Source organism: Aureobasidium namibiae (genome assembly GCF_000721765.1).
Source record: "Aureobasidium namibiae CBS 147.97 unplaced genomic scaffold scaffold_13, whole genome shotgun sequence".
NCBI lineage: Eukaryota > Fungi > Ascomycota > Dothideomycetes > Dothideales > Saccotheciaceae > Aureobasidium > Aureobasidium namibiae.
Window position 1 is genome coordinate 759,231 of NW_013581196.1, and position 15,206 is coordinate 774,436.

Here is a 15,206-nt window from a genome sequence, read left to right on the forward strand (position 1 = left end):
ACGATCGCTGCGGAATCGAGTAGTGCGGTGTGGTGTACATTGGAGCTGCTGAAGATGGTCGAGGGATCTCACTACCCATGTGTGCGAAGAAAGGTCTGTCATCGGCATAGATTGGAGGTGTGAGAGTGACTGGGTAGTGGAGACCCATCGAAGACTTGGGTCTGTAGGGATCCATTACAGAAGGTCTGTACGAAGTATCGATCGAAGCAGGTCTGTATGCATCCATGGAAGTTCGGTGAAGCATCGTTGCGGCAATAAGGTCGTCAAATCTTTGTATATCGTCAATCGATTAGATCTCGTTGATGTCAAGAGAGTGTGTAGGTCGGATGAAATGAGCGTGTTTCAGAAGGTGTCGAAAGAATGAATGACTGAATTAATATGGATATTAGTATAGTGGCGAACGAAAAGAGTGTCGTGATAGAGGTCGTAGGTCGGATCAATTAGTTGTCCAGCGTGTGCCTAAGTATACATAGGTCCTGAAGCCCTGCCCAGGGGTGGCGACCATGTAATGACAACGGTAGAGGCTTGATGTTCGGCGTCGAGGTAAATTGCCAAAACAACAGCAACAAACGCAAAGCGGTTCTAGCAGGCGTTGTGTCTACCGTTCTGCGCTTCTATCATACTGTGATAGCTGTGATAGCATCATCGTCCATGGTAAACTTGTGATAGCTGGCCGAATTGTTTCAATTGTAGGCTGACTCCAGGACATGTCAACATTCCGCATCCTCCAAGTCCAGATTGGTTTTGCGTAGTATCACTCATTCCTCAAGAGACACAATTGGATCGCAACATTTCCTTCAACCGTCATCTGTGGAGTCGAGAGCAGGTCAACAGTAAACAAACGCTCCTTTGAAGAGCCGCAATTGCAATCAAAGTACAGCTCGCCTTCGACGGCTGTGTAACGGTCGAGGCAGGAGATTGGCGGTAGAGCAGTGTACGAAGCCTATCCCTAAACCGTTACGCATGAACAGAGATGAGGTCCATCCTTCGCGGAAGCGATCGACGATCGATTGTAGATATAGATCAGCGTAACAATGCTGGTCGTTGATACCAGATTGTGATTGACACGATGTATAGTAGAGAAGGGAAGGGCTTTGCTTAGAGATGTCATGAGCTTGGGCCGCCTGCCACCGACTGCGCAGATCCGGGGAACAGGTTCAAGGGGCCTCGAGGGGCAAGAGTTTCTCATTTACCAAGGACTTTGCCATGATCATTGCGCACACAAGCGAGCATGGTTCGACTACCCTCGGGGCGGTGCAATCGTATTCGAGAGTTGAAATCTCCTATCGTCCAACAACGACTGTTCTATCGCAGGCACGTCTGACAAGTCGAGCCGCGATAAGCAAGCTATACCTATCGTACTTTACTTTTGGATGAAGTGGTGTACCATGGGATCTATCTCAGACTGTAATCCAGACTCATTGTCAGGGGGCAGTATGGTTGGGTAATAGTGTATCAGGGCTCCGCAACAGTCGAATGCTCAAACAAGTTTCTTTGTTGATACTCGTACCCACCAACCCCTGTATCTGGTTCCTGGGGACAAAGCTTGGCGTCCCCAGTCGTCATTCCATCGACATTCGTGTTCAAGCTGGTCACTGGTGTTGATAACGTGACAGGCCACCTGTCTCTCTCGACAACCACAATCAAAGCTCACCATGGGCAAGTCCAGACCAGCCACGTCTGGCTACGCCAGAATTGCTCAGGCAGAAGAGGAGGACGATGAATCCCTGCTTTCCGACGACGACATCATCCACCAAGGCCAGTCCCGCATCTCGCTCGACGCCGATGGTACCACATATGCGCCCATACAGCCGAAGCGCCGTGAGCGTATGGACTTACCAGAAGGCCGATCCCCAAACCACCGACGACGGCGTACAAACTCTGGAGTCGACATCAAGGCCATCAACGCTAGACTGGAGAAATGGGCCGATGAGATCGCACAGAAATTCAAGATTCGCAAGGTCAAGGGAAAATCGCAGGAGGAGGAGCATCTAGAGATACACCACTCGGTCTTTGTGGCTCCTGACTGGATCAGACCCGCGACGGCCGAGACACTAGCCTCAGACCCCGATGAGTCCAACGAGGACAGGATATCCAAGACCGATTTCGAGGAGATCGTTGAGAGCGTCAGGGTCGCCATTGAAATGGGTATGCAGCCCAAACTCATCACTCAGGGCAGTTCTGGAAGTTACTTTGCGAGAAACACCTCTGGCAAGGTCGTTGGCGTCTTCAAACCAAAGGATGAAGAACCATACGCTTCAAAGAACCCCAAATGGACAAAGTGGATCCACCGAAACCTCTTCCCATTCTTCTTTGGAAGAGCATGTCTCATTCCCAACCTCAGCTATGTTTCCGAGGCAGCCGCTTACGTCCTGGATAGCCGTCTACGAACCAATCTGGTACCTTATACAGACGTCGTTACACTCTCCTCCAAGGCGTTTTTCTACGATTTCTGGGACAGGCGTGCACACTACCGCAAAGGTAAACCATTTCCCGAGAAACAAGGCAGTTTCCAGGTCTTCCTCAAAGGCTTCAAGGACGCAAACATCTTCCTAAAAGAACACCCGTGGCCCGATCAACACAACTCAGGATTTCGAACAGATGCTGCGCCTAGCCGGAAAAAGAGGAGGTGGGGAGAGGACTGTCGACCTAGAGGTGCTCCTTCTGACGATGAGGATGAAGACATCGAGGGCTCTCGAGCGCCGTATAGCGATCGCCAACGCTCCCGGAAAGTCTTCTGGACGCCTGCTCTTCAACAGTCGCTTCGCGAACAGCTAGAAAAGCTTGTGATTTTGGATTATATTATGCGCAACACCGATCGCGGACTTGACAATTGGATGATCAGAATCGATCAGAAAACTCAACAAGCTGAGATTGTGCTCGAACCACCTAGAAGTTCGACAAATGGACAGGCTGATCCGTACAGAAGAGAAGAGATGATGACTGCTGGCGGTCAGACCAACCCACGATCTTCTGCTTCCGTGTCTCTTGGTGCTATCGACAATAGTCTGTCATGGCCTTGGAAGCACCCTGACGCTTGGCGCAGTTTCCCATTCGGCTGGCTGTTTCTCCCTGTTTCTCTGATCGGCCGGCCATTTTCGGAGAAGACCAAGCAACATTTCTTGCCTCTACTGACATCCAAGCAGTGGTGGAGTGAGACTCAGGTTGCTTTGCGCAAATGTTTCGAACAGGATGCCGACTTCCAAGAGAAGATGTTTGCTCGTCAAATCGCCGTCATGAAAGGACAGGCATGGAACGTTGTGGAGACACTCAAGACGCCGGATCACGGTCCTTTGGAATTGACAAGACGTGCTCGAGTCTGCGTTTGGGATGATCTGGTTGAGATCCCTGTGGCCGTGCCTCTGCGACCATCAAACGATCTGCGTCACAAGCACGCGGACGTCATCAAGGTCCCCGGTATCAGAGAGGAAGAAGAGTTGGACATAGGTGCTGCCTATGCTTCAGCGCCTCCATTGAAGTTGCAAACTGATCTTCTTGGACCCGACCATCCGCACAACAATCGTTTCAACATCTCACGACAGAACAGTAGTGGCGATGTCAGAAGGAGCGAAGACAGCAATGCTCCCCTGTCACCGTCTAGTGTACAAGGCTTCACTTTCGATCCTGCAAAAGAGTCGAGATCCAAACGGCCCGTCGCGACTCGCTCAAAGTCAAGGCTTAGTCTTGATGAGACAAGAAGACTGTTCGACAACCTTGGGGAACGTAGGAGGTTCTCGTTCGCTATCGGAAAGAGAAACGATGAGATTGACGTGGACGATGCAGAGCTGGATGGCGATCTTGGCTTTGCTGCAGCAGAAGATCAGGAGGGTTACAGGAGAAAGGTCATTGTTGAAAGGATCGAAATGGTCAAGGGCAGGGCTCCTGTGTTTACTTGGTGCTAGGATGACATGATACCTCGGCGTTCCGGATGTGGTTCGGGCATGGAAGGGCACAAAAACATATGGTGGGCAGCATTATTGCAAGGCGCTGTAAACATAGCATGTGTACACTTAGGATACCTGAAACGAACGATTGATGACAATCTCTTGACGCGGCGTGTGATAGTAACAAGCTGGTTCTTGATGAGGACCACAATCGTCTTGATCGTTTCTTGCGCAGTGAGCGAGCCATAACCCTGGCTCAGATTATTCGGCTCTCGTGAAGGTGAAACTCGTGCATCTCGGAGACCAGCAATGAAAGTCAATATGTCATTCAACTGTAGTAAAAAAAAAATGAACATGCAAGAGAATGATAGAGTCGATGCAAGACTTGGAAACCCCGTCCCCGAGGGAGATTGCCTGGCTGTGGCGAGGAGACGAACTTCTGCGCACGCCGCACCGGTCTTTCACAATCATCAGTCCAAACAAGATATTGAAATCATTCTTGATCAATGTATCCAGTCAAGCGACCCTGGCTCTTTCCTCAAGTGCATCTGATCAGATAATTACGTTGTGTGATTTGGTCTTGTCGTCGTCGTGGGTCGTTGAATCCTCGACGACGATGACGGGTGCTGCTGCCCCAGACCTCATCGGGACTCGGTGTAACAAACATTCACCCGCCTTTCCAGCGACCTACTCATTCACACCAAAATACTATTGTCGTCGCATGTTCGAGTTTCCGCTCGTTTTGGCTATTGTGAGATGAATGCTGCGCAGCGAGCGGCGTTGCTCAATCCAAAGGCGGCTCGCAGAGCAGCAGCGGCAGCCAGTAAGTGACGGAATTCAATCAATCATCCATTCATTTGGCTTCATATCGCGTACCCATTCTTACTACAATCTCCGTCTCTGTGCATTCACATCTGTCTGTTCATCGCGCTTCTCGGAAGATTACTCGACTCGAGCATTTACCTACTACACTCACCGTTGCTTGCTTTATTTACACTTCCACCTCCACCACATTCTCTTTTCACTCCAACTACTACATCAACCTCCCAATTCATCCGTCTACTCCACTTCAACACTTCAACACTCCACCACACAACCATCAACTACTCGCTCGACCCACCTTTTATCTCATCCACTACACAAATATCAATCGTCATTCAGCACAACCACTTCAGCATTCATCAAACCATATCCAACGCTCATCATGGACGAAGATCTGACTGTTCCTCAAGGCAAGAAGAGAGATCAGGACGATCTCACCACGGAAACACAGGATGAGCCGATCACTGGTGTTGGCTCCTTCATGGAGCGACAGTTCAACCTCACAGATCGTGAGGCCGAGCCAGTCACCAAGAAGCAGAAGATCGACGAAATCAATGGCACCAGCCACAACGCAACCTTCAAGGCTGGTAAGGGCGGTGTGATCGGTCAGTATCTCAAGGAGCAGCGTGATCTGGGCGCTCGCGAAGCAGGACCTTCCGCGGCAATCGACCTTACGGCAGAGGAGGACGATGAGATCCAAGTGGTGTCAGTGAAGTCGACCACTCAAGATCTCAGACGTGAGATTTGTCTCGGCTCCATCACCGCCAAAGTTATGGCACACAAGGTTCCTGCCGCCAACAGAAACCTGAGCAAACACTCCGACAAATGGCCACCAGCTAAGATGACCTTACAGCCTCGCGTCGGCCAAGAAAAGACGTACCTCGCGATGGATGGCAAGAATGTTGAATTCGGCAAGCTCGATCTTATCACCGCTACCGCCATTGCGCCTTTACTCAAAAACGCCAATCTCAAAGTCCGTCTCGCTCCTCTTTTGAAGGAACGTGACAAGGATGCCGGCGAACAACCTGGTCAACCTATCTCGAAGTCCTTGGATATCTCTATCACTCTTTACAGCGCCGCGGAAGCCGCCACCGGAATCGGTCGACATCTCAGCCAACGTCAGATCTTTCTATACAAGCCACTGGTTATCCCACACGGCACCGAAGTCCTCAACCCACACGTTCCTAACTATAACGTCGTGCCCAGAAACAAGGCTTCTGCGGTTGTGACAGCTCAGTCCACCACCAGCTATCGGGTCCGTACCACCGAGGAGATCAAAAGTGATGTTCTTTCCATGTTTGACAGACTCGGCAAGACCGAGGAACTTCCGGAGGCCGAGGCTGACACCACACTCGTCAAGACGGAGCTGATGCAGCATCAGAAGCAGGCCCTCTGGTTTCTAACCAAGCACGAGACACACACTCCGCCCGAAGAGGATCCGCTCTGGAAGTTTGTGATTCGCAAAGACGGTTCCAGAGCCTGGTACAATGTGATTACTGGCGACGAACTGAAGAAAGTCAGTCCAATCATGGGTGGTCTTCTGGCTGACCAGATGGGTTTGGGCAAAACACTCTCCGTTCTTTCGTTGATCTGCTCGACGCTTGAAGATGCCAGAGCATTCGGCGCTGGTGACTTGGACGATAACGACCGAATCAACGATGTCGAACGCCGGTCTGGCGGTACTTTGCTTCTCTGTCCCAAGTCAGTCATTTCGAACTGGCAAGAGCAGATTGGTCAACATCTCGACAAGTCCAAAGTCAGCTACTACATGTACCACGGCAGCAAGAGAGAGCAGGATCTTGACGCCCTGTCACAGTACGATATTGTTGTCACATCTTACAGCACAGCCGCTAGCGAGTTTACGTCTACCTCCAAAAACTTCAGCGCACTCACGGGCCTCGCATGGTTTCGTATTGTTCTAGACGAGGCACATTCCATCCGCACCCAGAACACCACTACCTTCAAGGCCGCATGTGCGTTGGTCAGCAAGCGTCGTTGGGCAGTCACTGGTACGCCAGTTCAGAACAAGCTCGATGACTTTGGTGCTCTCGTAAAATTCCTCAAGATCTATCCCTTTTCCGACAAGGGTATCTTCGAGAAGCATTTCATGGCACCTTTCAAGGCAGGCGATCCTCAAGTGCTTGATAACCTTCGACTTCTCGTATCCAGTATCACGCTCAGACGTTCAAAAGACAAGATCGACTTGCCCGACCGAGTTGAGGAAATCCTTCGTCTCGACTTCTCATCTGAAGAGCAAGCTCTGTACGATGCCTTCGCCAAGGACGCCAACAGAAAGGTTCGCGCTATGACACGCGGAAACGACCGTCTTAGAGGCAGAAGTTACGCTCATGTTCTGGTCAACATCACCAGACTGAGATTGATCTGCGCACATGGAAGAGAACTGCTTAGCGAAGACGATATGAAGGCGCTTCAAGGTACCTCGTATGAGACGGCCATCGATCTTGGTGAGGAGGGTGATGCAGAGAACCCACCCATGACCAAGGATCAGGTCTACGACACATTTCATCTCTTACGCGAGAGCACCATGGACGTCTGTTCATGCTGCTCGAATGGTATTGGCCAAATCGAGCCCGCCGGAGCCGACAGTGACAGCTCGGACAGCGAAGACGAGACGGAAGACATCATTGGTTACCTGACTCCATGTCTCCATTTGGTGTGCCCAGCTTGCGCAGACAGATACTGGAACGAGCTCAGAAGCACTCAAACTCAAGATAATTACGCCACATGCCCTCAATGCGAGCAATACGTCAAGGCCGTCATGCACCCCATCAGCCAAAAAGACGTCGACGAAGATGCCGAAGCCCGTCAAAAGAAAAAGGGCCAAGTCAAGAGCAAGAAGGGCGTCGAATACGGCGGCCAGCATACCAAAGTCAAGGCCTTGGTTCAAGACCTCAAGCGCAACATTGAGGATTCTCGCTCGCTCGTCGAGATCGGCGAACCTCCCATCCGCAGTGTCGTCTTCTCGTCCTGGACTTCGTACCTTGATCTCATCGAAATTGCTCTCAAAGACAGCAACATCGGTTTCCTGCGCTTGGACGGCAAACTCTCCGTCAGCGCCCGCACCGCCGTCCTCGACCGATTCAAGTCAGATGCTTCCATCACCGTCTGTCTCGTCTCCATCAAAGCAGGTGGCCAAGGCTTGAACTTCACCGCCGCCAACCACGTCTTCATGATGGAACCACAATTCAACCCTGGCGTTGAACTGCAAGCCGTAGATCGCGTGCACAGACTCGGTCAAAAGAGAGATGTGCATATCAGAAGATACATCATGGCAAACAGTTTCGAGGAAAAGATTGTCGAACTCCAGAAGAAGAAGATTCAGCTTGCCAATCTTGCTACGGGGGGGAAAGCCGTGAAGCAGGATGCCAAGGAGATTTTCCAGAGTTTGATGAGTCTGTTTTGAGCGTGGAGCGCGCGTGCGCGAGAGGAAAGAAGGAGATGCTTGCGTGCGATGGGCATCGAAGAGTGATGAGATTGCTCTGAGCAAGGAGAGGAAGAGAGAGATATTCATGCATTGAGCGTCGAGAGAGGAAGACTTGCATTGAGCAAGAGGGAGAAAGGCACATGTCGAGGAGAGAAGAGGACAGAGTCGCGTGGATCTTCCCAAACAAGGAAACAATGAGTATTTCTTAGAAAGCAAGCAAGAAGGAGCTATACAGAAAGAGGAAAGGGAGAAGATAGCTTCCCCTTCGAAATGCAGACACTGCAATGCTACCGTATCACAATCATGCAAAGACAAGAAGGGACGTGACATTGAATAAAGAAAACGGAGCATCGTATTTCATTTGTCACTTTGCAATGCACTCGATTGTCAAGATGGTTGATCAAGGGGGAAAAAAAAAGATGCCATGGACAATGCGCCTGGCCAACCTGTAGTACTTATACATGACACATCCCTTCTTTGGTGTGTTTCGTTAACTGAACTTATGCCTTGAGCTTCTCGGTCAACTCAGGAACCTTCTCGAAGAGATCGCCCACGAGGCCGACATCAGCGACCTGGAAGATGGGTGCATCGGCATCCTTGTTGATGGCAGCAATAACCTTGCTATCCTTCATACCAGCCAGATGCTGGATAGCGCCACTGATACCAGCACAGAGGTAAAGCTGAGGAGCGACGTTCTTTCCAGTCTGACCGACCTGCAGACTGTTGTCTGCGAAACCGCTGTCGACAGCAGCGCGGGAGGCACCAATAGCGGCACCCAGAGCATCAGCAAGCGGGGGCATGATGCGGTCGAATTCCTCCTTGGACTTGAGACCACGGCCACCGGAAACGACCTTTTCGGCGGTAGCGAGATCGGGACGGTCGGACTTTGCGAGGTCCTCACTGATCCATTCGGTCGGGCAAGCAGCCTTGGGATCCACGCCCTCTTCGACCGAGGCACTACCACCTTCTGCGGCACCCGAGGGGAAAGCGGTTCCACGGACGGTGACGACCTTGGGGCTATCGGCGGTTTGGACGGTGAGGATTGCGTTGCCGGCGTAGATGGGGCGCACAAAGGTATCTTCCGACTCGATGTTGGTTATGTCTGAGATTTGCTGGACGTCGAGCATGGCGGCGACGCGGGGCATCAGGTTCTTGCCGAAGGCAGAGTGGCCGGCGAGGACATGAGTAAAGCCTCCCTTTTTGATGTTCTCGACGAGCAGGGGGGCAAAGTTCTCGGGCAGACCCTAAAGAGCATGTCAGTTCGTGGACGCAATGTGGGAGGCGAGGAACACACCTTGTCATAATCGGCATTGTCGACATAGATGACCTTTTCCAAGCCCTCGACCTTTGCAGCCTCGTCGGCAACAGCCTTGACGTTTGATCCAGCGACGAATCCAGTGACACTCCCACCGAGCTTCATGGCAGCGCTCACGGCGGCAAGCGATGACATGTTCAGCTTTCCCTCTCTTTGTTCCAGGACGGCCAGGGTCGACAGCAGGCGAGCGAGGGCGGCATCGCGCGACAGAGGAGCCGTGACTCTAGGGCGCATGCATGATGAGCGGGCTTGCCGCAGGGCGGTGTGTCGTGCTGCTGAGAACATTGTGCGATGCGTGCAAATAAAATGGAATCACAGACTCGAGAAACTCCCCGCTTCATGCATACAAAGGATGATCTTCGCGAAGCCGAGGTCGGCCAACAAGCTTCCCCAGTGCAAGAAAGCCATCACCCGAGGGCCGTCGGACCGTCCTTATCAGCAGCAGAAAGAATACTCACTAGCCTATTCGTCTGAAACAGGATTTAGTTTGGGTATCATGTGAAAAGACACTTCATGCTCTCTTTTTCAAGCTCGTCTGTCTGTCTAGTATCACTAGGGAGAAGGAACTACCGTCATCGCATCATTGTGCTCCTACCAAGATATCAATGCCATAACATCCCTGCATGCAGTCCAAGAAAACCTACCTGGCTGCCGACTATGGCTCCCCCTCGATATGGTCTATACGATGTTAGCAGATATACCTCTATCGACTGCTTTGCTTTCAGTCACGTTACGCATCGCATACTAATATTAATAGAGAAAAGTACCATTATGTTTTCTAAAAAGCGGTTTCTATGAAGCTCAACTAAAGACATAGCATTTTCAAGCCCGTTAACACAAGAGCAGACACCAATGATCCGAAAGTGAAAAGAGTGTTTGCAAGGACGTAGGTAGTCATCACAATTTTGGGGGTTATTATACAGTGTATTTAGTTGAACAGAACGTCTGGAACGTGTGTGATGTTCATTGTCTGAATTGGCAGATTGATGACGAAGAGATTTTCACGTTGTCTGCATTCTTGCCCATTTCTACACTTCGCGTCTCTTATCGTCCTAAATACACGACACGAACATACAAATCTAACAGCAGCGCTTCTAACCTATAACAGATCAAGGAACGTCTGTTTAGGTGCTATGCGCAAGGTGGCGAACCATCCATGCTGCCTGCGGGAACAAGTGAAGCCTCGGTGAAGCTTCGGGGAAAAACAGTCATAGCTACTGAGTTATTGAAGATTTTGATCTCTACATCAGCGGATGCGTGGCCGAGTGGTTATGGCGCCAGATTCAAGCGATTAAAAGCTTCTCAGTTCAATGAGTTTCCTGGTAACGAAAGTTGCATGGGTTCGAGTCCCATCGCATTCATGATTTTTTTTGCGGTCTTGCAGGGCTTCTGGGACTACAGACCAACGCGGAACGGCAAACTGTGAGGCTGCTCCCGCTGAGGCGTGTCGAATGGTAGCTCTGGTCGCTGTGGTTGTTGAGAATTCATCATAGAAACACCATTTTTGTGCAGGCTTCAGAAGAGTAACAGAAGCCTCAAGTGGTATCTGTATTCTTTGATGATCACTACTACTTGACTTTTCATCGCTAGGACGTCTATGTGGGGCATGACCATCTAAACATCAGCCGAAGCAGTGGCAGCAGCAGACCTTTTCGAGTTCCGCTTCGCCTTCTTCTTCGGCGCCGGTTTCTCCGTCTCAGCAGTCTCAGTATACTCCTCTCCGTCCTCAACAACACCACCCTTCCTCTTTTTCTTCGCTTCCTTTGCCATACGGTCAAGCGCACTACCCATACGTTTGCTACCCTGCTCGAGCCTTTTCCTTGGCGCATAAGCACCTGCACCAATTCCACCATCAAAGAATGCAGTGATGTTGGCTTGTGTACCTTCTTCTTGCCTACGATTCATGTCTTTGATGACGGGAACAAGAACTTCATCTGTGCGCTCAGAGTTCCAGCCGATGGTTGCCATCAGGAAACTGCGCAAGGCGCTCAAGTCAGGAACACCCCATTGGAAAGCTGAAGGATCGCTGTCGACTTCTGGCTGCAAGTATGCACTCTCCACTCTCGGGTCTGGAAAGTTTGAGGGAAGGAACAGTTTGTTTGCTTGGCGGCGGAACTTCTTGCGGAATGGGTTCGTGGCGTCTTCAGACTTGGGAATCTGGTTCATTTGGACGGCATTGTACCAGTCGCGGAAGTCAATCAGATTGGGGAACTCGGAGAGAATCTCCAGAGCTGTGACTGGACCTACACCTGGTAGACCTTCGGTGTAATCTGAACCAAGGAGATGGGCAATGCCGATCATCTTCTGGCGTGTGAGATCAAATTCCTTCTCAAAGTCGGAGGTCAGGTAGCATTCAACGAATTTGGCCTGGTTGAACATGTTTTTGTAGATGCGAGTGCCGCCGAACAGGAAACAATCCGAGTCGTCAGTCACGATGCCATCGACTAGGCCAAGAGTGACAAGCTCTGCGCATTGAGCCTCGGCTTCCATCGGTGCAGTAATGTAAGGCAAGCCAAATAGCTTCAACAGTTGTTGACACTCTTGGATCATGACATGTGTAACCTCGTCAGCATCACGTCTATCTTTCTTTTGTTGCGTACGAAGCTGTTTGAGCTCGCGCTCATAATCTTCCACATTCTGTTGCTGTGTCTTTTGATTCAGCGTTGAAGCAAATCGTGCATGCTCTTCTGTCTCAGTGGCAAGTTGGCGGAGAAGCTCGTCGTCTTCCGAATCCGAGTAATATCCAAATTCATCGGCTTCAGGATCCACAGGGAGGTTTTGGTCTGCTGTACCGGTCACAGATCCTGGTACGTCAGCAGCCGGATCCACTGTTGGGTGATTTTCTGGAGTCTCTGCCTGTATTTTTTCAGGCTCTTGTGGGATATCTACGTTCTCGAAATCCGGAGAGGGTGACTTTGTAGGTTCTCTGGCAGACTCCGGCGTCGGCTGCTTTGTGAAGTTTGGCGAGGGCTCCTTGACTTGTGGCTGGACCGTCACCGATGGCTCCTTCCCAAGATTGGTCTGCTGTTTGTCGACTTGTTCCCATTCCATCTCCTCATCGTCGTCATCGTCCTCTTCTGCTGCAAACGGGTTGCTCTTTGATGGTGCAGCAATTTTCTTCGGCTGCTCTGTCACGGTAGCAGTCCCATTTTGTGTGACTGCCTCTGGACTTTCGCGACTTATCACTGGTACATTAGATGTTTTAACCTGCTCTTTCTCGGAACTGGTCAGAGTAGGAGGCGCGGCTCTGACTCGATCTGCTAGGTCGCCCATAGCGGGCTGCTCCGCTGAAACCGTGTCGGCAGGCTTTGGTGAGATCACGTTCTCTTCTTCTTCGTCGGAGATGTCGATGATTTGACTTGCGACCTTTGGTTGTGATTCTTCGAGATCCAGATCGATGATATCTCGTGATGACCGACGACCAAGAGGCGGCACCTCAGCAAACTGGAACTCTTCATTGTATGCTTTGGTCTTTTGCCAATCGTCACGTTCGAGAGCCTTCTGTTTGGCAATATTGGCACCAAGATCTCCGTCGAACCATGGAGGCAGAGGCTCTGATGAATCCCTTTTGGCTGGACCCGCATCGTCTCTCTCGAACCCTCCTGCCATCTCTTCTTGCGCTTTTTGCATCTTCTTCTTGCCAAGTAGGGAACTACCTAAATCTAGCTTTTCGAAGGGAAGGGGACCTGCAAACCCGCCGGCATTCTTAGGTGCCGGGGTTGCCTTGGGCGGTGCTGATCGGACCGGTGGTTCAGGTCGAGTCTTCGGTAGTTGCTTCGACTGATACTTAGACTTGCGCGACTCAGCAAGAGCGGCCTGGAAATCCATATCATCGTCGCTGTCATCACTTCCCTCGCCAAAAGCACTAGGACCGGACGCAGTCTCGTTGCGAGACTTTGCGGGAGCAGCTTGTACCTCTGCGTCTCCGTTATTACCACTGGTGGCTGAGGCGATTGGCACTGCTTTGCCTGCTCGACTGTTGACGATATGAGCAATAGCTAGCCCTCCACCACGTGGAATAGGACGACCTTCATCGGCACGGGACTGCTTGAACTTCTCAAGCCAATCCTCTTTTTCTTCTTCCTCTTGTGCCGGTCCTTCCTCTGGTTCAGCATCCTCATTCTGCATAGACATGGCGATAGCTCGCTGCAGCTCTTCGTCGTCAGAGGCACTGCCATCTTCGTCGTCGACTTCCATGGCGGTGTCTTGATCATCTTCCACGAACAAGCCCTCGGCTTCTGCAGGTCTACGAGATTGAGGCGCCTTGGCTCGCTTGCGAGGGGCACTTCGTTTGGACCTGTAGAAGGCTTGTCTTCGTCTAGCCATCTCGGTGCCCAAAGTCTTCTCGTGCTGAGTAGCTGTCGCTTTAGGTAAGCGATTGAGGCCCTCGATTGGGACGTCCTCGAAGTCGTTGTCTTCGTCCTCGTCTTGCTCTTCATTGGCGTCTTGCTCGGGAGCATCGACATCGATTGGCTTGTTCTCAACACCGTCGTTCTTACCCGTGACGACACCCAAAGCCCAGCCACCTTCGACACCGTCATTCTTGACCAAGACATACTCTCTGCCCCTCTCGCCAGCGACTCTTCCAGGAGCATCAAGACCGTACATGAGGTCGTCATTCATGCCATTGAGGTTCATCAAACGTTGTGTTAGATCATTGCGCTCAGTCACTCGCTCGATTTGAAATTTGGAAAAGGCCATACGGTCGGGAAACATGGTGTCCAGCTGGTCCTTGGAATAGCCCATTCTGAGTCTGCTTCTCAGTCTGGCTGCGTTGAGGATGTTGTAGCGATCACTGGGCGGAAGACTGAGAAAGAAAGGACCGTCAAAGTCAATCTTTGAGAAATCGTATACGTTGATGTCTTCGCCAGTGTCGAATTGACGAGCGTAGTTCTCGAGTTCCTCTAGCGACATGATTCTCGGATCATTGGGAGCACCCATCTCGGAGAGAGGGGCACCCAGATCAGGCAGGTGATATTGATCCTTCTTTTTGAAAGTCTTGTTCTGCTGACGTTCCTGCGGAGTCATAAAGACCTCATCGGCATAGACCAGGGTGTTGGGCAGTGGCTCTTCCTCTTCTGGTGGAGCAGCGTGAGTGGCACGCTTGCGGTTGTTCTCCTCTTCCTCAGCAATACGCTGCATCTGAAGGGCAAGTAGCTTGCCGGCAGTGCGAGTAGCATCCTCCCTTCTTCCTTCTCTTCTCTGCTTGCGAGCATTGATGGTGGCACGCTTGAGGGCAGGAGCGCCGCCATCGAAGACAAAGACGGGCTTGATACCGAAGTATAGCAGTTTGCAGATACGTCGGAAGAAACCGACGACATGACTGTTCCTGAGTGCATTGCCATCCTTGTCACGAACGGCCTTCAAGAATTGGTAGATCCAGATGGAAGCATCGACGGCGAGTCGTTTCTTGTTCAGGGTCTCGATCTTGATAGGCCGGGCACAGGGCTGGACGACAGACCACAGGCCAGTGACACCCATAGCGACGGTATGCTGACGAGAAGCATGTGAGTAGTGCCTGACCGAGCAGCTCTGTTCGCGTGACGGAGACTCAAAGAAAGTCGAGCCTTTGGTGACGTACACGCGCTGACAGGTCTGTGCGCGATTGCACATGCAAGCTTGGACCATTTTCACATGCCGACAGACTGGCGGGTAGGGTCCAAGGAAACGAACTCTCTCAACACGCCGAACTGTCTTCCATTTAGAGGTCAGTTTCTGCATGCATGTGATACTCAACACG

At 51.3% G+C, this 15,206-nt stretch overlaps 4 protein-coding genes across 4 annotated transcripts; 2 read left to right on the top strand and 2 right to left on the bottom strand.

The window, feature by feature from the left end:
• Positions 1–1,655: 1,655 nt before the first annotated feature.
• Positions 1,656–3,902, top strand: M436DRAFT_65632 (uncharacterized protein; the record flags this gene model as incomplete). Its single annotated transcript, XM_013570156.1, has 1 exon — positions 1,656–3,902. The coding sequence occupies one exon, from the start codon at positions 1,656–1,658 to the stop codon at positions 3,900–3,902; it is 2,247 nt and encodes a 748-aa protein (XP_013425610.1).
• A 1,270-nt stretch (positions 3,903–5,172) lies between these two features.
• M436DRAFT_34116 (uncharacterized protein) lies at positions 5,173–8,064 on the top strand (the record flags this gene model as incomplete). The annotated part of the gene is made up of 1 exon (XM_013569947.1): positions 5,173–8,064. A coding segment is annotated over one exon (2,892 nt), but the record flags the coding sequence as incomplete, so codon positions are not given.
• Positions 8,065–8,651: 587 nt separating this feature from the next.
• Positions 8,652–9,751, bottom strand: M436DRAFT_51578 (electron transfer flavo protein-like protein subunit alpha; the record flags this gene model as incomplete). The annotated part of the gene is made up of 2 exons (XM_013570083.1): positions 8,652–9,395; positions 9,446–9,751. The coding sequence occupies 2 exons, from the start codon at positions 9,749–9,751 to the stop codon at positions 8,652–8,654; spliced, it is 1,050 nt and encodes a 349-aa protein (XP_013425537.1).
• A 1,329-nt stretch (positions 9,752–11,080) lies between these two features.
• Positions 11,081–14,947, bottom strand: M436DRAFT_51206 (PIN domain-like protein; the record flags this gene model as incomplete). Its single annotated transcript, XM_013570023.1, has 2 exons — positions 11,081–13,381; positions 13,427–14,947. 2 exons carry the CDS (start codon positions 14,945–14,947, stop codon positions 11,081–11,083), a joined length of 3,822 nt encoding a protein of 1,273 aa, XP_013425477.1.
• Positions 14,948–15,206: the final 259 nt, after the last annotated feature.